The 23,815-nt window shown below is 51.9% G+C and overlaps 1 protein-coding gene across 5 annotated transcripts in view; it reads left to right on the top strand.

Moving 5' to 3' along the window:
* LOC111856763 (RNA binding protein fox-1 homolog 3-like) overlaps positions 1 to 23,815 on the top strand; it is an 84,513-nt gene that overhangs the window by 48,412 nt on the left and 12,286 nt on the right. For 3 of the 5 annotated variants that reach the window (XM_072704911.1, XM_072704914.1, XM_072704912.1), the window contains exons 3-9: positions 5,808 to 5,992; positions 14,903 to 15,136; positions 16,886 to 16,999; positions 18,612 to 18,665; positions 21,322 to 21,414; positions 22,452 to 22,512; positions 22,976 to 23,029. In XM_072704911.1, coding sequence (XP_072561012.1) covers positions 5,808 to 5,992; positions 14,903 to 15,136; positions 16,886 to 16,999; positions 18,612 to 18,665; positions 21,322 to 21,414; positions 22,452 to 22,512; positions 22,976 to 23,029 — 795 coding nt within the window. Of the gene's footprint in view, positions 1 to 5,788; positions 5,993 to 14,902; positions 15,137 to 16,885; positions 17,000 to 18,611; positions 18,666 to 21,321; positions 21,415 to 22,451; positions 22,513 to 22,975; positions 23,030 to 23,815 lie in introns of those variants that run through there. The other 2 variants (XM_023836977.2, XM_072704915.1) reach the window with 2 other exon arrangements.

The raw sequence follows: 23,815 nt of genomic DNA on the forward strand, positions 1-23,815 counted from the left end.
TAACTAAACAAAAACTACTGAAAATGACTGTTAATGGATACAAGCTTATTTGGTTAAACACAGAAAGGAAACAATTCGCTCGTGGTGGCTACAGTGACTGGAAGCGCTGGCCGTAGGGGTGCCGCGGTCGCGCGACTTCGGTAGGAAGTATCAAATGGCATATCACTGGGCCTGGGAACAGATCAAAATTCAAAGTTTGATGACTGGTGAATGTGCGTCAGTATCGCACCATCATAAAGTGTAAATACCATAAGTGGACCCACCGTAAAGCAAGGAGCATCTCTGTACGTTCCGGAGAGTCTGGAACACGATGTAAAGGGTAGATGAGGAGCTGATAGAGGCTCGACACCGGACTCCATGTCCTGATGGATGAAGTTATTCTGGGAGCTGGGGGGGCGCAGTCAGTCAGAGCCCTCCAGTTCCCTCCCCAGGCATGCAGCCGCCCCCTCCCTTGGGCCCTTCCGCTGGTGCTGCTCTGGTGACGCGTAGGCTGAGTTCCGTCTCCGATGAGCACTCGCTGAGCTGGGCTGACGTCAGCGATGGACATCAGGAGGAGAGAGAGGAGGTCCAGGCCCAGGGAGACGGACATGGGCGCAAGAGTGCTGACACACCCCCCACGCCGCCCGTGTGCATGTGGCCATTGGGGGTGTGATGTCATCGCCACATCATGACATAACGATTAACATCATGAGTTAGCCTGCTGCGGATTCAATGTCCGCTCCCTGTGATTTGTGGGTGACAGTGGCACGGCTTCTGCACTCATAGCTGGGTCTCCTACGGCTCCACAACTGTAAAGGGCTGCCTTTCTCGTTCCGCTCGCTCTCCTCCATCTTGTCAGCCTGCTTGCGAAGCCCCCAGTCCTGGTGCTGTATTGATAACGTAGAAACTATGCAGGACAAAATGAATATTAATGATATTCACATTTTGGTCATTTCTGTTGTTTGACGGAGCGTGTGGGTGTCTAAGCGCTGAGTCAGGAGCAGGATGAGGAGGACGATGAGGAGGACGGAGAGGATCAGTGCAGGGAGTCGGGTGCCCAGAAGAGGTCCTGGCCCGTCATTAGCGCTCTGTTCACACGGCCAGAGCGGCAGACCAAAGCCATTATGGGGATTCGCTCGCTTCCGGCATGTTCTCTGAGCCGGCGCAGCCACAGCGCTTTCGCAGCTTGCAGCTCACCGTTTAGCCACCATAATCTGGTTCTCACAGTGCCATTGGCAGCAGGCGGTTCATGACTTTTAAGTGTTAAGGGTTAGGCACTATGCATATCTATCTATCTATCTATCTATCTATCTATCTATCTATCATCTATCTATCTATCTATCATCTATCTATCTATCTATCATTTGTCTGTCTCTGTCTGTCTGTCATGTCTAATCTATGTATCAAATCTATCATCTATATCATTGTATCAGATATATCTATCATCTCATGCACATTCTTAACGCTTCTCTGCTAATATCGCGCCTTTGTTTCTAATCAAATAGCTGTGATCATAAAACTTTTGGTGTTTGAGCCGACGGCAACAGCGGCTTCAGCAGTTGGGCTGGTCGCTCAGCTCGTACGTGTTAGAGTTCCATTCCTGCCTGCGGGGGTTTGGCGGCCGGCGGGGACTTTCCGGCGGCACGGAGAGCCGAGCCCGGTGACGGTAATGGGGCCGGGGCTCGTGTACACTGCTGGGAGCCGGTGTAATTCCAGCGCTGCCCATTTCCAAAGCCTCCATCCTCAGCGCTGACAGATGGCTTCACTTCGGCGGTGAAGAGGTCACCTCTCTCATGCCATGTCTTCTTCAGTGTCACCTCCACTGTTCAGGGTGCAAATGGTAGTGGACTTTGTATTCAGTTTAAATTTAATGTAGACTGTTTTTTTGTCTTTTTCATTTTTGAAAGAGGGTGTGATTGAGTGGAATACCGTACTGTGGGAGGGGGAGTGTTTCTCTCCCTCGGCGTGATGGACACGGGTTACTGAACAGAGCAGCGTCATTAATGGATGGAAAAGAGTAATGGACGGGAGCAGAGGATGCTGGGAAAGCCCGACGGGGGGGGGGGGCAAGTCCTCACGCGAGCGGCCGCGTTTAACACGCGGCTCGGAGATTTAAAGCGCAATCCTCTGGCTTCTCGCAATTTGGACGAATAAGCTGCTCCTTCTGTTCAGTTTAATAATAGAATCGGAACTCAAAATTTATCGCTCGGTTGTTCGAGGACATTAAATACTCCAGGTGGCCTCACATCCATCCGTGGTGGGTGCCATGAGCAGGCTGAGGGATTATGGGGGATTAATATCACCTGTGTTAATGGTATTATCAAAGTAACCTAGTGGGGGGGGTGACACTGAATGATGACCCCCTCCGTTAGCTTCTTCTTGCCTGCTTCCCGGTTCCATGGGACGGAAAGCCTGCAGGCAGGATGCCCCGAAGTTTGCGGCCTGCTGGAAAAGTGCGACATTCCGGCACGTGGGCCAGGCTCCGCCCCCATAACATCCCTGCAGGCCCCAGGCTCCGCCCCCATAACGTCCCTGCAGACCCCAGGCACCGCCCCCATAACGTGCCTGCAGGCCCCAGGCTCCGCCCCCATAACGTGCCTGCAGGCCCCAGGCACCGCCCCCATAACGTGCCTGCAGGCCCCAGGCTCCGCCCCCATAACGTCCCTGCAGGCCCCAGGCTCCGCCCCCATAACGTCCCTGCAGGCCCCAGGCTCCGCCCCCATAACGTGCCTGCAGGCCCCAGGCACCGCCCCCATAACGTCCCTGCAGGCCCCAGGCACCGCCCCCATAACGTGCCTGCAGGCCCCAGGCTCCGCCCCCATAACGTCCCTGCAGGCCCCAGGCTCCGCCCCCATAACGTGCTTGCAGGCCCCAGGCACCGCCCCCATAATGTGCCTGCAGGCCCCAGGCACCGCCCCCATAACGTCCCTGCAGGCCCCAGGCTCCGCCCCCGTAACATCCCTGCAGGTCCCAGGCTCCGCCCCCATAACGTCCCTACAGGCCCCCTGCCCCGCCCACCTGAGTATTTATTACTATTTGTCTCATGGCATCCAATTCCAACCCCCAAGAGCCAGTGGAGGGGTGGGGGCTGGTCTTCCCCCAGCTTGAGTGGCCACTATAAATCTGAAGACATATGGGGGGGGGGGTCTGTGACACTATGATGTTCCCAGCGCATATAAATGATTATTTTTCATATTCAGGGACCTCCCCCCATACAGTGCTGCCCCCCCTGAGTCTGCCTGGGTGTCCCTTTCAGGCTCCTGATTATTGGTTTCCCACACAGATGGTGAATTAAAAATTTTTCTTTCCCCTTTCCCGCGTGTCTGTGCCCCCCCCCCCACAAAGGCAGCACCCCCTGATCCACATCACTGCTGACCACGAGTGGCGCCCTGATCCTGTGGCGTGCCAGTCTATGGGACCACACCCGACTCACTGGGTTTGGATCGATTACGTGAGGCTCGCCGTGCTGGTTCCGGTGACCATGCGGGTCTGACACTTTGTTGTTAGCCATTGAGATCTGGGTTGAGAGCGTGAGGCGGGGGTCACGGGGGGGAGGGGGGAGGCCGAGACTTTAATTAGGCACAGAGACATGTGGCACACAAAAGCGTCTTCAATAGTAATGCAGCAAGCTGCCAAGCCTTCAAGGGGAGATGGCAAAATTTTTTCCTTTTCATTTACCATTTCTTACTATTTTTACTGACTATGGAGGAAGACAGAGAAAAGGAATCAGCCCTGAGCCGAAAGCACGGCCTTTGGTTACAGGCATAGCAGAGTTTCATGCCCAAAGGCTCCATAAGCAGCTTCCAAAAGCCACTCGCTGCCTGGGGGCGTAACCATGGCGGCGATGTCAGGCCCAGTGGTGATTGTAGGTGCTGTCACCATGGTGCTTTTCATGGCCATGTCGCTGGAGGGCTGTGTCTGACTTCATATGGGCTTAGGTGCTATGTGGTGTAAGGTTAGGGTTTAAACTTCACATCACAGTAGGGTAAGGGCAAGTCCTCAAGTGTCACTATACGGTGAGGGTTTAGTCCTTCCATGTTACTGTACAGTGAGGGTTTAGTCCTTCCATGTTACTGTACAGTGAGGGTTTAGTCCTTCCATGTTACTGTACAGTGAGGGTTTGGCCCTTTCATGTTACTGTATAGTAAGGGTTTAGTCCTTTCATGTTACTGTACAGTGAGGGTTTGGCCCTTTTCATGTTACTGTACAGTAAGGGTTTAGTCCTTTCACGGTACTGTACAGTGAGGGTTTAGTCCTTCCATGTTACTGTACAGTGAGGGTTTAGTCCTTCCATGTTACTGTACAGTGAGGGTTTGGCCCTTTCATGTTACTGTATAGTGAGGGTTTAGTTCTTTCACGGTACTGTACAGTGAGGGTTTAGTCCTTCCATGTTACTGTACAGTAAGGGTTTAGTCCTTCCATGTTACTGTACAGTGAGGGTTTGGCCCTTTTCATGTTACTGTACAGTGAGGGTTTAGTCCTTTCACTTTACTGTACGGTAAGGGTTTAGGCCTTCTGTCACTGTACAGTGAGGGTTTAGTCCTTTCATGTTACTGTACAGTGAGGGTTTAGTCCTTCCATGTTACTGTACAGTGAGGGTTTAGTCCTTCCATGTTACTGTACGGTAAGGGTTTAGTCCTTCCATGTTACTGTACAGTGAGGGTTTGGCCCTTTTCATGTTACTGTACAGTGAGGGTTTAGTCCTTTCACTTTACTGTACGGTAAGGGTTTAGTCCTTCCATGTTACTGTACAGTGAGGGTTTGGCCCTTTTCATGTTACTGTACAGTGAGGGTTTAGTCCTTTCACTTTACTGTACGGTAAGGGTTTAGGCCTTCTGTCACTGTATGGTGAGGGTTTAGTCCTCACATGTCACTGTTCGATAGGGGTTTACTCATCGCATTTCCCGTCATCTGCAGTCTCTGTCATCTCATTATGCTCAGCAGATGCTTCTGTTTCCACCTCTGAAAATAGTCAGGCATTAATTCAGGTCTGTTAACGACGCGAGGGTGGTTAAACTCATAATTAATATTAATGGCGGTAAATGTGGTAAGCGAGTGAGGCCAGTCCCCATGATGCGGCCGGTGTGGATGCAGTCACTCCTGCTGATCAGCGCTGTAATGCCGTTCACTGCCAGTGTTCACACAGCAATGCCAATTTGCTTTAGAATTATATAGATCTATATTTGATCCATCAATCTGTTTAATTAAATAGATTTTTATTACCAGTATTCAGTGTCTGTCCATGTTTCCATTTTAAAAAAACTATCAGGCTTATTTTGGATAACAGAGATTCCTACTCATATTTAGAATGAATTCTATTCATAATCATAGTTTAGTGCAGAAAAATGTGTTAGCATCTTAAAATAATACAGTTCGAGCATGAGATTACATGCTTAAATTAATTAACAATGAAAGACTGCTTACAGTACTTTTGTGTGTGTCCACCAGGAGGGGTGGGGCCTGGTCACGCCCTCCCACCGAGCCCCGCGCTCTGATTGGCCGCCCTAACGTCACAGTGCCACCCCTCCCTTTTCATTCAGCTGACTGCTTTGTGTGTGAGTACTGGAGAGGCTCTGTAGGCGCACACAGACACACGCGCGCGCGCACACACACACACACACGCACGCCGCGCACTCCGCCCCCTCCCTGCTCGGGCCCTCCCCTTCTCCACAGCTCGCCGCGGCGCGGAGGTAAACAGTGTAGCGCTGGCTGAGCAGTCGGCCGCACGTGTTCAGTGTGTCTGTCTGTGTGTTCCTCCTCCTCCTCCTGCTCCTCCTCCTCCTCCCCCCGCCCCCCCCCACCCCGCCGCGCTGCAAACACTGCCGAAGAGGCGAGAGCCACAAGCAGCCACCCGCCACAGACAGAGAGGAGACCAGGGCAAAGAGAAAGGAAAGAGAGAGAGAGAGAGAGACGGGGGAGATCCCGCCGCCCCATGCTGTGCTCCATGGCCAATGTGGGCCCTCTGCTGCTCCCCCCCCTCCAGGGGCCTCCGCCGCTTCTCTACATTCCCGAGGTAAGCCTGCTGCCTCCCCATTCCCCCACCTCCCAGTCCGCCTCCATTCCGGAGTTCCCCCGTGGGTGCGTTGGTAGGACCGTTCCCCGTGCTCTCCCTCCTCTGCCGCTCCTCTCCCTCCTCCTCCTTCTCTCCCTCCCTCTCTCCACCCTCTCGTCCGTTCCATTCTCCATCCCTTACTTTTCGTGGTTGGCTGCGGGGGCTGTGGGACGGGGGCCGCGGGGGCTGTGGGACGGGGGCCGCGGGGGCTGTGGAGGTGGACTCCCGTTTTTTTTTGTCCTCCCCCCACTTTTCTTCCTCGCCGCTGGCTGATGCGGCTCCTTCTCGTGTGATCCTACGGTTCCTGGTGCTGCTCTTCGCACCAGTGAGGTTTTTTTATCTTTTCCCTTTCTAATAACTGCCCCGCACCTGTCATTTTCTGCACCCGGGTTTGCTGTAGAAATGCCTCCCCCCCACACACCCCCCCGCTCTCATATTTTCCCTGTTTAATTAACGTGGACTGTCAGTGTTGTCACTTTGGCTAATTAATGTGGTTCGGACTGGCGTGGGGACACGAGCCACTCCTTGGCGCTGGGCTCTCTCGCGTGCCGCCCGCTGGGCAGGGACCTCTGGACCCGCTCAAGACGGCTCGGTCCTGTCAGGTTGGGCGGGTTCCCTGCTCGCATTCCTGCATTTCTTGCGAGTGCATGAGGGCAAACTTTACGCAATCAATTTTAGTTCAGTTCTTTGGGGGTTGGGATATAAACTGTGTGTGTGTGTGTGTGTGTGTGTGTGTGTGTGTGTGTGTGTGTGTGTGTGTGTGTGTGTGTGTATGCGCTGTGCTGCTTTGGTTGTCGTTCCTCTCCTCACGAAACCCAGCAATCCCCTGCATGGACACAAGCATTCAGTGCAGACTCTTACATGGGACTCTGTGAGGCCTGCATGGACGTGGACCTTAGTTGCAGCAAGATGACACACATGACAAAGTCCCTGCGGGCCCCGAATCCTCGCCCCCGAGGTCGGCCGTTTGAGAGACGAGCAGAGAGAGAGCGGAGAGGCTTTTCCGGGGTCTGGACCATGGATTAGTCACAGCTTCCCAAAACGGCTCCTTGCTCCCCAGCGCTGATGTGGTCTGTATCTCTGCAGCGGCCAGTGAGGCGCCGTCCCTGAGCAAGGAAGCTGACTAGCCGTTACATCGCCAATTTACCTAATGATGCTGGAGGCGATGAAGTGATGGGTCGAGCCTCGGGTACCCAGCACTGGATGGACGCTCCTCCGTCTGTCTGTCTGTCTGTGTGTTACTGGTCATAATTGCTGGTTGGAGTTGCTGAGTTGGCGTTGTCAGCCTTCAGTCTGTCCACGTCAGATCATCTCCACCTGGGCCAAGTCCCTTCCCTTGTTCCTTCTCCTACTCTCTGTCCGTCAGCATCTGTGCGCAGCTATTTTATAGACTGGCCGCCGTAAAAAAGCCGCTTAAGCCTGTCAGGTTTTACTTAATGGTCACAGCTGTGTGGTTTTTTTTTTTGTGGACACACAGGAGGTACCGTGTGTGTGTGTGTGTGTGTGCGTGTGCGTGTGCTCGTAGTACCTTTGAAGAGCAACTACCAGGCCATTATCTATAGAGGAATTGAAAAGTGAGCTGCTAATATTTACACTGGTGTAAATGTATAAGTGTAGATATTTCCCAGTGTTATTTGCAGAATGGACATATCCAGTACAGCAGTAAATTAAGAAAAGAAACTTATTTAAAATGCATTTCAAAGTTTTCCTGTCACGCTTTCGTCCTCCTGGCTTAACGGGCTGTAAGTGCACTGAAGCACGGTGAAGCTGCAGTAAATGTCACAAACGTGCGATTTATGGAAATGACATTTTCTTTCCGCAGTCGCTGCCAGCGTGCAGGCGGAGGATGGGCGTGTGCGTGCGCGTGCGAGCGAGCGTGCAGCGCCTTTAGCGTGCAACGCCATTAGCGGGCAACTGCGCCGCGGGCGAGGGTCCCGTCGCTCCCGCCACACGGCAACCTGTTGCTTCGAGAACCGGAAAACTGTCCGTGCTCTCAGCTTTAACACACAGCAGCCCGCACTGGGAATACTGGGAAAGGCATTTGTCATGTGCTCCGTTTTATTCTCCATGATATATATTGTTTTTAAGCAGGCCCAAAATAGGGCATCGTTTTATAATGAAAGTGACACGCCAGGCATCGTCCGGAGGGCGGGGCTGGCTTTCCGTGGGACACTTTCTTTTTTCATAATTACCAGACCTAGCAGTGTGCTAAGCAGCTTCCAGTTACATAGCAGACCCCTCTTTTGTCATTACATCTAAATAAAATTAGCTACTGAATTTGGGAAAAGTGAGAGCCACGCTCTGCACTCGGCACTAAGCACACCTTGTTAGGATTCACTCTCGAATCGGCCGGTTTCAAAGGACGCAAGTCTGCAGTCTGCTGGGGGAAAAAGAAAGGTAACGGGGAATATCCAACGGCCCTGTTTTTGTTGAGAAAGCTCACTGGGATTCCCCCCCCCCAGTCTCGTTTTTGTTCTGCTCTGAGTCTTACCTTCGCCGTGTTTCATCACACTGAGCAATAAGTCACCCTGAAGGATTCGCTCTTGTCTTGAGTGCCTCATTATGTGTTCTGTTTACCGATAAGTCCTTAAACTGTCACACAAAAAAAAAACAAAAAAAAAAAACAAAAAGCGGCTCTGTCCGGGTGCATTTGCATCCAGAATGATCTGTGGAGCGTCCCTTTGATCATCCTCGGCACCGCCGGCTTTTACGGTGTAGGTGTGTGTTTTTTGTTTGGCAGAGGGCGGTGTCGACGCCTTGGCACCGCAGAGCTTCTGCTACGATGGCGCCGGAGTGTTGGGAGGATGTTTGCCGTACAGATGAGGAACCAAGACCCTAACCCTAACCCCAACCCGAGATGGCCGACCTCCCCCAAACAGATCCAGCGCGTAACTCTGGCAAAACCGGTGAAGCCCCGTTAGACCCAGTTTGGCTCACCTTAAAAATCACAGCGTGTTTGCACACATCTCTGTGGCATATGGGCCCGCCGTTGGCATAACATTTAAGGAACTGGACTTCCTACCAGAACACTTGAGCCTGGCTAGCTTCCGTAAGATACCCATCTGTGTAAAACTGAGCAGTGTAACTCCATTCGGATAAAAGCATTTGCCTGACAAATGGGTTCTTTGTATGGGGGAGTGAAAATGATTTGCGCTGGCAAGCATTAAGACCCCCTCACCACTAGATGGCGCTTCCTTGAAGATGTGAGGGGCTGCATGTAAAATGTACTTGTACAGTAAATTTTATAAAATGCAAAAATGATTATTGTTATTATGGCTCAGACAGGACCTGCAAAATTGCATACAAATAAGGTACAATTTGTCCTACTGGGTCTTAGTAGGGCCGCAACATTAATTGATAAATGTAATGAATGAATGAATGTATTTGATCCTGAAACAGTACTTTTGTTGCAAGAGGAAAGTAGTGTTACAAAAAAAAAGTTGAAGCTGAGGTGAGCAGGGAGCTGAAGACAGGATGCCCGGTCCGACGACGCGGCATATTGTCAGGGCCGCGCGGGTCTGCAGCCGAATGCATTATTTAATCAAGCGGCTGCTGCTATCGATAAAGCACTCCGCCGTTATTATCGAGGAGCATGGCCGGCTCCGTCTCCCGGGCCGACTCCTCTGCCCGCTGCCCGCTGAACTTCCATAATGGCTCCATTGCACTCTGACGCCTTTTTCCGGGACGTGCTAATTAACCAGACTTGAATCCAATTGTCGGGCATCCGCACACTATGGCAGCAGAGAGGTGCCGTTTGTCTCTCCGCCCGCCCCCCTCCCCGTCCGGCCGGGAGAGATGCTGCCGTGGTAACCGGAGCTTTCCGTCTGGGTTATTTTGCCGCTGGGGGGGAATCCGGTCAGAGGTGTGGCATTCCGCGTGCCTCCTCTACCTTCTCGTCCTCCTCCCCCAGAACAAAAGCCGCACTCTCCACGGGCCATCTCATAATTCACGCCTTTTTAATTTATACCGCATATGCTCCTCGTTTGTTTTCATTTTCGGGCTCGTTTGTGCGTCGTCACGGACCAATTTCCACATCTGGGGCTGGGAGGGACCTGGAGTGTCTTTGGACAGCCCCCCCCCCCCCATTTAGTGCACCCACTGTCATTCCATTTGATCCAATGTGTCCTTAATTGTGATCTCCTTCTGAAAGTAGTCCGGGAAAACAGAAGGTGTGCAGGAATCGTCCAGCATGTGCCGCGGATGAGTTCTCTTATTGGCCTAATTACCATGTGACCAAGGCGGAAACCCTACGGAAGCTGTGGGAAATTCCTCCTTTAGGAAGAACAGCTTCCTGAAGGAAGCCTTGCTAAGCTTTTGAAAGCCCTTATCCTGCGTTTATTTATTGAGCTTAACCACAAATTACGGCAAATACTTTTGATGTTATAGCAAGCATCGACCAAGCTGAAAGAAACGTCATCACTCGGGCAGCCCGCTGTTAACACTGGGGGGCTCTGCAGGTGCACACGCGGCACAGGTTCGTGCTGTTGAACCTTTCAGCCAGGTAATTAGCCTGAATCGCTTTGGGGGATACGTGCCACAGAAACCAGTAAACCGTGGTTGACTATGTAAATCACCGACTGGCAGAGTATCTACCTAGCAGTACCATCACATGGGCTTGAAGCATTTCAGGGGGAGGGGGGATGTTTATATCTGGGTGGGGATATCATTTAGATGCAGGTGGCCCTGAGCCCCCCCCCCCCCAGCCACCACCCCCACACACGCATCTGCAGCACTGCAGCGCGTCGTGCAGAGGAACCATTTTGCACCAGTTACGTCTCCTCCGCTGCCAGCTAGCTTGGAGGAGATATGGAGGGGTGGCGGGGGGGGTAAGTGGAGAGGGGAGTGGGCTTTCCGGTGGCAGTAATCTGATAAGCCTGGCTCGCTCTGGACTGGGGGGCGTTCGGTGCTTTCTGAGCACGGTCCGGCGGCCCTCGCTCTCCATGCCGCACTTCTGGCCTCCTAGTGGCACCATGCGAGTGGCGCCCAGCTCCGCTCTCCACTCGGTCGCCCCGCCTCCGTCCACGCCACTGCACTCCAGCTGTGACGTCCCCCCTCCCCCCCCATCTGCTTGTCCCACTGATGCCTCCTGCTCACTACTTTTCCTGGGGGAGATCCGCCCCCCCCCCCAGTTTTGTTTTGTTCTCATATATAAAATCGAACGTCATTACGGGTTTAACATACAGTGCCACGCTGGCCAGTGCTGCCCACGTCCCGAAAAGCCGTCCGCTCTGAAGAACAGAGGGGTCACATTCGGCTGCAGGCGTAAACAGCAATGAAAGTGACACGGGCCGCAGAGCCCCCAGCTTCAGAGAGGTGGCGCTGGTGAGGCCCACGCACTACACTGTGCAAACAGAACAGCGGAGTAGATCAAACACTCCAGCGAATGCGCATTGGCGCAAGATTAAATGTCACTGGGCTCCAGGAACAAACACTGCGATAAGGAGACTTGAGGAGTGAAGAAGCTGCCCGACATGAGGCCTTATGTCCGGGGGGGGGGCGAGTCCGGAGCCTGGAGCCCGAGTCCGCAGCCTGGAGCCCGAGTCCATCATCTGCCATTCACGTGTCCAGTACACTGTGTTTAACCTGCGCCACCTCACGGCGCCCCCTTCTGCTCCCCCGCCAGTAAGACAGACCCTCTTCCCATAGCAAATGGCTAGTAATCGCTGTCAGTCATCCTTCTGAAGTGCCACTCAGCTGCTGCACATTTGTGACCCCCCCCCCCCCAAAAAGAACTTTTTGTTGCCACCATCACTGTGAAAATTCATCATGTATCAAAATGTATCATTATCATTTAAAAAAAAAATGGCTCCGTGCCGTGCTCCCCTCTGGTTGGGCTGCGGCTCCTGCTCTCCTTCCCGGCTGCTTTCTCTTCATTTGTTGTGGTTCAGATGGGACTGCTGCCCCCCCCCCCCCTTAAAAACGGGGGTTTGTGGTCGCGAACTCTCATGCATTATTAAAGGTGGTTTTCAGTTTCTGCTGAAATGGAGCCTCATTCTTTATTTATGAACGCGGAGCCCGAAAGCCCATGGGCCCCGTTTTTCTGGCCGTAACGTAGATGTAAGATGCGGGGCGCAGTCCTGCCGACGCGGCTGTAACGCGTGCGGACAGCAGGCACACCGTGCCGCTTCTCCAGGTCGTCCCGGAAACTTCCAGCCGGGTGTCGGGTGCGTTCGGCTGCTCCGGAGCCACACCTGGGGTCCTTCTCATCTCAGAGGTCGTGCTGAATAAACAGTGACTGGGGCCCTCACTCTCGGTGTCGGTGAGGAAGGTGTGGACGAGGCCGAGGTCACTCCAAGGGTGAACTAGTGCTCCTTCATACACTGAACATGGGCGTTTTTAGGTCCGATCACTCAGGGCTTTAGCCTCGAGATATATATATATATATATATATATATAGCATGTGTTTAATATACTGGGATCCTAGTGATTTTGTTGTAAAAATAGCGATGTGATTTTGTTCTGATAAATATTGGGGTATTTATAACACAAAACACGAGTTCATAAATTTCTCACAAACCCGTCTAGGAGTGATTTAAACAGCAAGGATGAAAATGATTATGATTGTTTCAGAGAACACATGCAGCGCTCATGCAGAAGCAGCACAGGTAAACTTTAAAATGATTTTTAGACAGAGCATAGATTTTTAGTCCGTACAGAAATGAAAGTAAGAAAAAACCTTATTTTAATATATCTGACTAGCATTGGTCTATGTTCATAACATGCACTGTTGCTATTAGTATTGCCCATTGTCCAGCCGTATAAGATACTATCGTTATTTTTCAAATTCAGTACAAAATACCTCGCCTCCCGCTGTGATGTCATTCGGCGCCAGTACCGGTTTTTACGATGAAAAACCAGCACCTTCAAGTACCGTAGTTTTCTTACTTTCTCAAAGTACCAAAAGTACGGTACCTGGTGCAGTGGAAATACGCCTTTCAGTCCCAAATCCCTGAGGATCGGCAATTAGCCTGTTCCCTGGAAATCAAGGTCTAGGTGAAGGGATCACAGCTCCTTAAAGCTTACTTATGGCTCCCAGACACTCGTGGGCCCTACGAGCTCACGCCGTGGCGTTTATTCAAAGTTGCGCACTGGGTGATGCCATTTAATTACAGAAGGAAAAGAAAACTGTCCTGAAGCATCCCCGTGGGGAGAAGAAGGATGGCAAAAGCAGCGGAGGATGGAGCGGAAAGGCGACGGAGATGTGATGGTGCGGCGGAGCCTCCGCTGTCTCCTGTAAGGAGGCCGATGTGCGAGTCGGGGGTGACGGAAATAGATGTTCCTCATTACTGCCTGGGTCGGGGTGTGAGGTCACAGGTCTAAGGGGGACTGTCACCGGTTGATAGAGATGAGAGTGCCAGACTCTCGTACTCCACCCCCACCTCAGCTCTCTCTTCTTTCCCTACATCGTTGGAGCAATATGGTCTCCGTCTTGTGTTGATTTTTTTTTTTTTTGTTTATGGAGGGAGTTTGCAGTCTTAATGTCTCATTATATGGTTTAGAAACGGCTCATCAAATCACTGTCAGGTGAAATCAATCACGATGCCAGATTTGCACATCGAGAAGCAGCTGTTCCCCCCCCCCCCCCCCAGCTGCTGTACAGCCAGTCAGAGACCCCCCCCCCCACCACCACACACACACACACACACACACTGTGTGACGTAATGGTCCCATCTCTGAATCTGTGAGGACTGACATTAGGAACAAATAAAGCTTTGCTGATTCGAACCCGAGTCTTTTCGTATGGGCACTAGCTGAGGTGTCAGCCCGCTCACGCACCTACGCGACAAACCCGGTGGATTATGGAAACCCGAATAGCATCTGCTGCACGCGGCTCGCCCATGTCTATGCACCAGCGCATCAGTTCGGCACCGCAGGACTGCCAAAATGTCCCCGTCAGTGCTTTAAACAAGACACCCCACGGTGCTGTCCGCCACAGCATGGGACCGGCCGGCAGCTGTGTGTCTGGATGGGGGGGCATCCTGAACACAGCCACAGCTCCAGACCAGGGGTGCCGTCAGGCGTCTATCGGCCAGACGATCTTCCGTTCCGTGTTCTCTGACACAGGGAATCTTCCTGGGCCTGCTTCCGTTCCGTGTTCTCTGACACAGGGAATCTTCCTGGGCCTGCTTCCGTTCCGTGTTCTCTGACACAGGGAATCTTCCTGGGCCTGCTTCCGCCGAGACACATCGGGCAAAATGAAAAGTACATTCGTTGATACTTATCAAGAGAGCCTTTGATCTGGCCTAAAGCAGCCTGGCACAGGGTTGGAAGACGCTCGCTTCCATCGCCTGTTTCCAGACCGACACAGACGTGCCCGAAAGTGGAGACGCGGCCTGTTCCGTGACCTGGCTGCTCAGCCGCGAGACGTGCGCTTTGAGGTCAGCAGAGGCTGAATCGCTGATGTTCCATGCATTTGCCACAGAGATGCGAAATCTCCCCCTCCATGCTGGGAGATTATGCAAAACAGAAAACCTCAAACAGAATTTCCCATGTGTTTAATCTCGTCTCTCAGCTGCAAACAATTAATAGCGAGTTTGAGAAGAACAGAGTAATTTTTGTGTTAGCGATCTTGCGGCTGTGATTCGTGCGGTTATCCCTGAGAGGTACTGGTGCGTGGGGGCGGGACGGCCACTTGTGTATTTTAATCCTGTAAATTGTAGTCCCCTTCTTCTGCTCAGCGAAAAGCCGTGTGGACCTGGGTGATCCATTTTTTAAGCAGAAAATGTCTAGTGTCACAAAATTGAGTCCGTGCCATTTACCTACAGTGCCTTTCGTTTCGTCTGTGCTCTGCTGAGAAAGCCGTGCATTTTTTATCATTTTTATGCCTCTGGATGGATGGGATATGCTGATTTAATTTTCTCTTGTTTCCAGGGTAACCAAGAGGCCACGCCCCCCCCAGAGGCAATGGCTCAGTCATACGCCCCCGGCCAGTACCCCCAACCCCCGCAGAGTGGGATCCCTGCAGAGTACGCTGTGGTGACGCCCCCACACCCTACGGCAACCTATGGGGGTCAGTGCGGCCTCTACACGGCCACGCCCACGGCCACGCCCACCCTCAGCGAGCCGTCTGTCACAGTCGCAGACTGCAGTGCAACCACGGCAACGGTCAGTACCATTTAGCTTCCCGAATATCTTCCCAATTTTATAATCTGCCACGTTTATCCGGTTATAAAACGTTGTTGGGCTTTTCACCGATGCAGTTAATCAGAACTGTAACTGAGTGACTGCAGGGGGGGGGGATGGACCATCTCACGTTTGCTGCCGTGAACCCTGCGCTCCCCCAGTGAGCAGTGGTGACTGGGAGTGACTGGCTAACTGGGAGGTGTGGGAGAGTCCATTCAGGCCCTCACGGTTATTGTCCTTGTTGATGTTTGTTTGCTGTGTATCTCCGTTGATGTATTTAATCGTTTTAGTCTCCCAGCAGAGGCACCCACATGTAAAGTATTTTTCCATAAGTGAGATGCGGACAGACATTAGTTTCTCTCCCTTGTTGCCCCGTTTATTATGATTGGCTCTCTATCTGCTACTCTGAAAGGGCCGTTTATCATTTGTTTTATCGTTTGTTTCGTGTCTGATTTCGGTCGCCTGGGGTTAGGGATGGGCTCAGGGGGCAGCATGTAACTCAGCATGCTAAGCCTCTGTGCCTGTGATCAGAAGGTTGCTGGTTTGAGCCCAGCCTCAACAGAGCAGTCACATGTCCGTGGGCCCGTGACCCTCGACCTGCAGGTGACTGCCCATCGCTGCCAAGCTCGCTCTCACCTACATGTGTAACTGAGTGCTGGATGGAGGGATCAATAAAGCATCATTATTATTATGTTTAATACCTGTAAGGGTAATCTGGTGAGAAATGGCCACCACGTGTGCAGGTACCCGCTGATCCGTTTGCTCTGGTATGATGATGGGAGCGTGCAAACAGGTCAGAGGGTTCTGGCGTGGGCAGAACGTCCAAACCGGACCAGATCCGCACAGGCAGTGCTGGCTGGAGAAAGTGAGGAGAGTCTCGTCTTTGAAGGAGAAGCTGACCTTGGTCAAGGCTGCCTGAACTCTCTCTCTCTTTGATCAGCGATCGCATTTGTTTATTTATTTATTTTTTGCAGCATCTCCTAGACGCTTATTGACGTGCTGTTCCTGTTTGGTATTTTATAGAATTCTAAGCAGAAGCCTTGGTTCAGTTTGACTGTTACTGGCTGGATTATTATCTGACTGAAGTAACCCCCCCTCCCCCCCCACCAATCTCAGAACTTTTTTTCTGGTTTTCACTTTTTCATTCTCCCCCTTATCTTGTCATCCGGAATGTTCCGGCGCCTCTCGCCCATTGATCTCGCCGAGCACCGTGGGCCTCCGCATCCCTCCTTAATCCTGCTGCAGTTATTGTAATCCATGATTCATTCCGGTCGGTGTTGTAGGTCTGCCTCCGCAGGGCCCACGTGTTTGGCGACGCCGGGAGAGGCGGCCGGCCGCGCTCGTTGCGTAACGTCTCCGCAGGGCGGCCGGCGCCGCTGCCCTCACCGCGCAGAAACGGACGCCGCTCCCCGCCTCTCGTACACGAGCCCCCTCCATCCTGGAGGGAAGCTGCAGCTATTGTTTTCGGTGCGTGATGAGCGATATTATCTGATTGGAGGGCTTCTCCAGAATTGGCACCTTAGATTTTTCCACGATGGAATCGCCACAAATGTTTTTTGCCACGCTTCCACATCGTCTTGCCCGAAATGTGCTGTCCTGGATTGTATGAGGTGGAGTCAGAATCAGGCAGCCCAGCCCTGATGTCCAACTGTCCCCCCCCCCCCAAGCTGCCAGGCAGGATGTTGTGACAGTAGGAACTGACAGCAAGCTGCTGCGTTTCCCTCCGGACAGACAGACGGCGTGACACGCTTGGCCACCTCCCCAGAGAAACAGCAGCCCAAGCGGCTGCACGTGTCCAACATCCCCTTCCGGTTCCGTGACCCGGACCTGCGCCAGATGTTTGGGGTGAGCGTTACGCCGTTCTAGGGGACTGCACGCAGGTACACGCGGTCTGTGACACTGACATTTGGGGGTGTTCTCATAGTATCTCCTCCTCAGATATGATGATGTCATAATGGATCGCCACGCCCTCTTCTCAAGCCCCTCGGAAAGGCGGTATATAAAAATGAACTGTAATGGCTACACTTACATTGCTCAGTTGGGTCCGCATCGGTGTCCGTTACCAGCAGAGACATTAAGATGACTCCCAGGTCAGGTGCTGATAACCTTGCTGCCGATTCTCTTGCCCTTTGTTCCATCAGATGTGTGGAGCTCTCTGTGTGCCTGAAAGGGGGTGCTCACCACACGCCTCCTGTCAGGTGGGAGATGTCCCCCCCCCAGGACCGCTGCTCCCCGCAGTGATAGCAAGGGACCCGGCCGCCCGCCCTGCCCCTTCGCCTCATACCCACAAGCTGTTGTCCTTGAGCTCCAGCAGACTGGGGAAGCAGATGAAACTTGCTCCCCCTAACCTTAATTAGCCATCTCCCATCCCGTTCAGAGAAGTCTGGAGAAGCACTCTGCCTGCTGCGCTGAGAGGGTGCCGATGCACACCGTTTGGTGGTGTAATTAGCTTTAATGAAGTAACACGGCTATTGTAGACAGCAATTAAAACTCACTCTTATCCCCGCTTGTTAGAGGAGCTTTTTTTGTGGTCCCCTTCTCGCTAATGATCCAGAAGCAAAGGCGGCAAATTGGATTCGGCCTGTTAACCACTTCCGTGCCTCGGGGTCTCCCTTCGCGCCAGGAGGTGGGGAGAGGTGGCCGCGATGCTCCTCCCTCCTTGGGAGGCGGCCAGCTGACCGGCACGTTTCGGAGCCTTCCCACAATGCACCATGACGGCATGGACCCATTTGCCGCAAGCCGTTTAATTACAGCGGGGGGGGGACAGGAAAGCAAGGAGGCATGCTTATGGTCTGTTAGCGTTGGAGAAGGCGTGTCAGAAGGGTCTGAGAGGGGGTTGGAGGAGGATGGAGTTTTAGGGGTAGGTGTACCTGGCCCTGCGTCAAGCTGAGAGGGCCTGCAAACCGGCCCGAGTCCGTTGCTGTTAGGGAAAGGTCCCCGGCAGAGCCAGCAGCGGCCCAGTGTCCCGCATCCCAGATGGCAGCTCTGATTGGAGACACGGCCGGGCCTCAGAACCGAGCTTGCCAGCACCGGGAACCCAGAGGGGGGGCGGGCGCAGCCGGCAATCAAGCACCTTGCGCTCCGCGTCGGCATGGGATCTGCCTTCCCCCATCCCCATCATGTTTAAAATAGAATTACTAACCATTTCCGGGAGGTTCTCTGTAAGAGCCAGCCCCCTCCATGTCATCCCTCCAACCACTGTGCTTATAGGGATTAACCGGGTAGTGAGTCGTTACCACCTCCCCACGGAAGGCGTCGGCGCTGTCGGATGATGTGTGGCAGCGAGGAGCACGTTCTGGACCTGCCACCGTAGAAGAAAATCATTTATGTTACTTACAGCAGGCATTTGGGTCTCGGCTCGCTGGAAACCACTCTCCTGTACCATTGTGCCATCATGACATGCTCTAATTATCTCCTCGCTGATCTCCTTTTGTTTTTTTTATCTCCCACTCTGCAGCAATTTGGGAAGATTTTAGACGTGGAAATAATTTTTAATGAGCGGGGTTCCAAGGTAAGTCAGCTGGAACAGTCGGGCTCGCCTGTTTACTTCCCGTCAGGTCTGGTCTCCCTCGGTCCCCAGCCGGATAATTGAGGTCTCATGCATCTTGGCCTTCAGCTAAGGCCTAACTTGACCTTTGTGCCCTAACATCACCCCCCCCCCCAAAAAGGCACAAAGCAACATCTTCTGGTGTTTGAAGAGTGAAAGCAATGAGAAGTGTTTGACTAGACCATTCATACGTTCATAGAAGTTCATCCACACCACACGGTGTGTCAGTTTGCTGTCCAAACAAACACTTTCCTCGGGTTTGAGTTTAATCTTTCTCGCTCCTGAGCTTCTCAGGTATCAATTTCAAAAAGTTTAAACTGTAAGGTGCAGTATTGCGTATTTTTATGACGAATCACATCAAGTGCCTTTCAGTGCAGTACAACTTAAGATTTCCAATGCCGCTCACACACAAATCTCTCCACTCATCCTGAGATGGAGAACAGAAACACGCATGTGTGTGAAGATCCACGACCCATGATGCCCCTCAGTCGGCCACCCCCCTGACTGCTTAATGGAGCCACCGCAAGCATCTACATCGCTTGGGGTGTCCATGTCTGCGGAAATTGAGGGTGCTCTATAAAAATACTATGAGGATCACAAACGCGCCTGGCCCAAATGTCAGGAGGATTAAATTTGGCCTCCATTTCATTTTAAATGTATTTTTTAAAAATCTTTTTATGAAAGTCAGGTTCTTTCAACCTTGCTGCAGACAGGGGAGATGGGACAGTGGGTGTAGACTCACCTATTTATGGGTCTCACACCCCCCAAGGCGATCACCGCATCATGTACACCAGAACCAAACAATGGGATATCATACATTATTACATAGGCTGTGAGATAAATATGGACTGATCTGACTCCTGAGTGTCACCAGTGGCAGGGCAGAGGAAATGTGACACTCCCTGTCTTACAGACGGTAAGGGCATGTTAAGCTGGGCTGATTTAACTGCCTTTGTCAGCCAACAGCAGATGCTACAAATATACTGTCGTCACTTTGCCTTAAATCATGAAATCATTACGCTGGCTTCCCAAAATCTAGGTGCCTTAATCACTTAAACTTCTAAGCTTTTTCCCCAAAGGTAAAAACCTATAATTAAATATCGGAGGGCAAGTAAAATTTTATAAATATCAAAATAAAATAAAATATATATATATATATTTAAATGTTTTAAGTAAATTTCCCAGTCAGCAGCCAAACTAGTGAATAACAGGTGCAGATAAATGAGAGACGCAGCCTCCCAGGTTTAAATGGTATTTAAAGGGTATTTCAGTTGGATCTGGAGCAGAAAACCACGTCCCATTCTGATTTTCAGCCAGCGTTTCTACGCTTAAGGGAAACGAGAAAACCTTAATTGGTGCACGCGAATCGCATGCAGGAAAATGAATTTTTAAATAGATAATAAATTTTGAAATTCAGCTAATTGGTTACATATGGCGGATATTTAAGTAGAATTTATTTATGACGTTTGCAGGATGGCTGCGGAAGTGATTTGTCACTGGGATGCTTATTTTCCTGTACGAGGACATACCGAGATCAGGGTTCCGTCTGTCCGCTAACGTGGTCCGAGCGTTTGAGCCCGCAGGCCGATCGCGAGCCGGGGCGCCCCGCTGGCTCTGAGACGGCCTCGGTGCCGGACAGCGAGAGGGAGAGCGTGTGTCAGGATGACTCCATGCACTGCCATCATGTGTATGGTGCAGCTGACATTCAAGAGCACCACAAACTTCAAGTATAAGAAGGCGGGAGAGAGAGAAGCAGCTTCACCCCTGAGCCTTTCCCGATAAGAATTCCTGTGTGAGGGTTTCACTGTGCTGCTCTGTATGTGTGCATGTTTCAGATGGTATGACCGATGGGTTTGTGTGTGTGTATGTTTGGTGTGGGGGTTATGTATATTACATTGTGGAGACCATTTTTTCCATCCCCACAAGGGGTAACTCACTTAAATAACAATCTGTGACTGCAATCAAAAAACTAAAAATGCCAAAAGTCTTGTATTTTGTTCGGTTACTTATGGTTAAGGTTGTGGCTGGGTAGGGGTTAAGGTTGTCATTGTTTTTTTGCATAGAAATGAATGGATAGTCCCCACAAAGATATGGATACAAACGTGTGTGTGTGTCTGTGTGTCGTCCTTCAGTTTTCTCTCTGACCATTTTAGGATTTATTATCAGTGCATATAGTTTGTGTCGCAGATAGACTAGAGCTGGCAGTCCTTTGCTCAGAGTCGGATCTCGCAGTATAACCTGCTGTCTGTCCGTATGTATGTCTGTCTGACTCTCTGATTGTCTGCCTGCCTGCCTGTCTGTCTGTTTCTGTCTGTCTGTTTCTGTATATCTGCCTGTCTGTCTGTCTGTTTCTGTATATCTGCCTGCCTGTCTGTCTGTCTGTCTGATTGTCTGCCTGTCTCTCTGTGTCATCTTGCAGCGTTTCTGCCATGGGTGAGACAGGCCTGGTTATGGGTGCCCGGTGTGTGTGAGGCTGTCCCGTCTCTCTGCTCCTGCTGACTAATACCCTCGTCTCTTATAATGCTACAGTTCTTCCTATGTCTCACCTTACCGTGTTTTTCTCTCCCTCTCCTCTTGCCCCTGCCCCCCCCCCCCATCTTCCTGGCCCACTTCCGTACAGGGCTTCGGCTTTGTAACGTTTCAAACGAGCGCGGATGCTGACCGCGCGCGGGAGAAACTAAATGGTACTATTGTAGAAGGACGCAAAATAGAGGTGCTTTCTTATTCCTTTTTTCCTCATTCCTTCCCTCATCCCTTCCTCCTTTTCATCTACCTCGTTCCTGTTATATGCTTTTCCTTTCCCTCCTTGTCCCCTCCTCTTGCCCTGCCCATCCATGCCCCATGGGGCTTGCCTCTCTAAAGCCCCCTTCCATCATCCCTCCATCTCTCCTTCCATCCATCCCACACTGCCCCTCTTCACTCCCACACACCATCTGCACACCTGGCAACGGGCCTCACCTGTCTGTGAGAGTGTTGATTCACGCACCTAGCTGATTGGGCCGGAGCCGGTAGCGTGCCCAGCTGATTGGACGAGAGCGGGTCCCACCCACTCAGCCGGTTGGACCTGATTGCACATTTTTGCTGCTCATCATTGTTTCGCTGGCACCAGGGAAAAGAATGCATGGAAATTCCCCTGTTCTATTGCTGTATGGCTCGCCGCCCTTGTGCTCTTGTTCAGTTCCTTGCTTCGATGTGCTGCTTTTGCACTTTACGGCGGCTGACCGCGCGCATTCCTGTAAAGGTCGTCATGCTACCCGTGTGGGCCGCCTTCAGTCGGCTACGGCTGATTTCCGGCTAAGTGCAAACTAGCTGCTTCCTTAGGCTGAAGTACCTCTGCTGTCCATCCAGACATAAAAGCCTCAAGCTTTAATTGATTAGGGGATAACAGGTTACTATAATATTTCGAAGAACATGCACAGTCCCACGAAGAGCAACGGCGGAATCCCTTATTAGGCAAAGGGGGGTGGGGGGGCTGTCAGGCTTCCTTAACGCTAAAGAAGCACCCCCCCCCACTCCAGGTGGGCCGCTCTGGCTGAGAGCAGCGGGAGATCAGCAGGCAGCAGGAGCATCGCTGTTTTTGGTCAGACACGGGGGAAGGTTACAGGCATTCAGCCCTTCAGCCTGGATTCACCGTACTTTGCATTCTGCCTCCTCATAGTGCCGCTTAGGGGACATTCTCTGTTCGGGCAGGATGTTACGTCATCCACCGAGTGAGCTGTCAGTGACTCTGTCCAACTTCCGCCTTGACAGGTAAACAATGCGACCGCCAGAGTGATGACGAACAAAAAGGTGGCCCACCATCATACCAACGGTGAGTCGTGGTGGGGGGCGTGAGTCGTGGTGGGGGGCGTGAGTCGTGGTGGGGGGCGTGAGTCGTGGTGGGGGGCGTGAGTCGTGGTGGGGGGCGTGAGTCGTGGTGGGGGGCGTGGTCTGGGCTGGATATTTGTCAACAGCAGAATCACCAGTCATTACCTTGGCAGGAACAGATGCAATATAATTTTATATACAGAGGGATTCACTGGTAGTACTTGTACCTTATGGGATCATTAATATTAATAATAATAATAACAGTAATCCTTGTTGTTGTTGTTGTTATTATTATTATTATTATTATTATTATTATTATTATTATTATGCTTTAGTATGCTTGAATAAATATTGTTCAGCTTGTAAATGCCAGGTTACATTCTCCTTGTTTTGCATGACTGTAGAGGTTTCTAAAAAGGCACAGGTATGTTGTCGACCCAGTACAGTGGTGCCTTGTGTCCCTGCAGACTGGAAGCTGAACCCAGTGGTTGGAGGGGTGTATGGACCAGAGTTATACGCAGGTGAGGGAAGCTTGAAGCCACTGGGCCATGTGCACACGCACACACACACGCACACATACACACACACACGCACACACACATGCACACATACACACACACACGCACACACATACGCGCACACACACGCACACATACACATACACGCACACACACATACGCACACACACACACACACACACACACACACACTGACCTCTGCCTCTCTTGTCTCCGGCCAGTTGACTCACAAGCCCAACAGGGTTATTTTAGGGGAAACTCCATTCAGGAGCCTCGTTTCAGCTCAGCGACCCCCCCCAGGCAGTGTGAGAGAGCGACGTTTCATCTTTCTTGGTGGTGGGGGGGATGGGCATGGAGGTGAAGCTTTGAAGCCGCATGGGCTGCAGGCAGAAAAGGAAACATTGTGTGAAACGGGAGAGGGGGGGCTCTGTGGCCTCCTCCTCTCCCTCATTAGACTAAAATCTGTTCATTCGCCAGACAGCTTTACGGCAGACCTCTCCCCCTTTGTCAGCCACTCAGGCGGGCAGCGATCATCTATCATTTTTATACCCCCCCCCCCCCCCAGCGGGCCGAGCCGCTCTCCCACCCCGACATCACATCCTGTCCACATACTCACACACACACACACACACTCACACACAGACACACACGCTCATGCTTTCTCCCTCTCTTCCACACTCACACACACACACTCACACACACACGCTCATTCTTTCTCCCTCTCTTCCACACACACACACACACACACACTCACACACACACGCTCATTCTTTCTCCCTCTCTTCCACA

This window comes from Paramormyrops kingsleyae, chromosome 22 (genome assembly GCF_048594095.1).
Source record: "Paramormyrops kingsleyae isolate MSU_618 chromosome 22, PKINGS_0.4, whole genome shotgun sequence".
Lineage (NCBI taxonomy): Eukaryota > Metazoa > Chordata > Actinopteri > Osteoglossiformes > Mormyridae > Paramormyrops > Paramormyrops kingsleyae.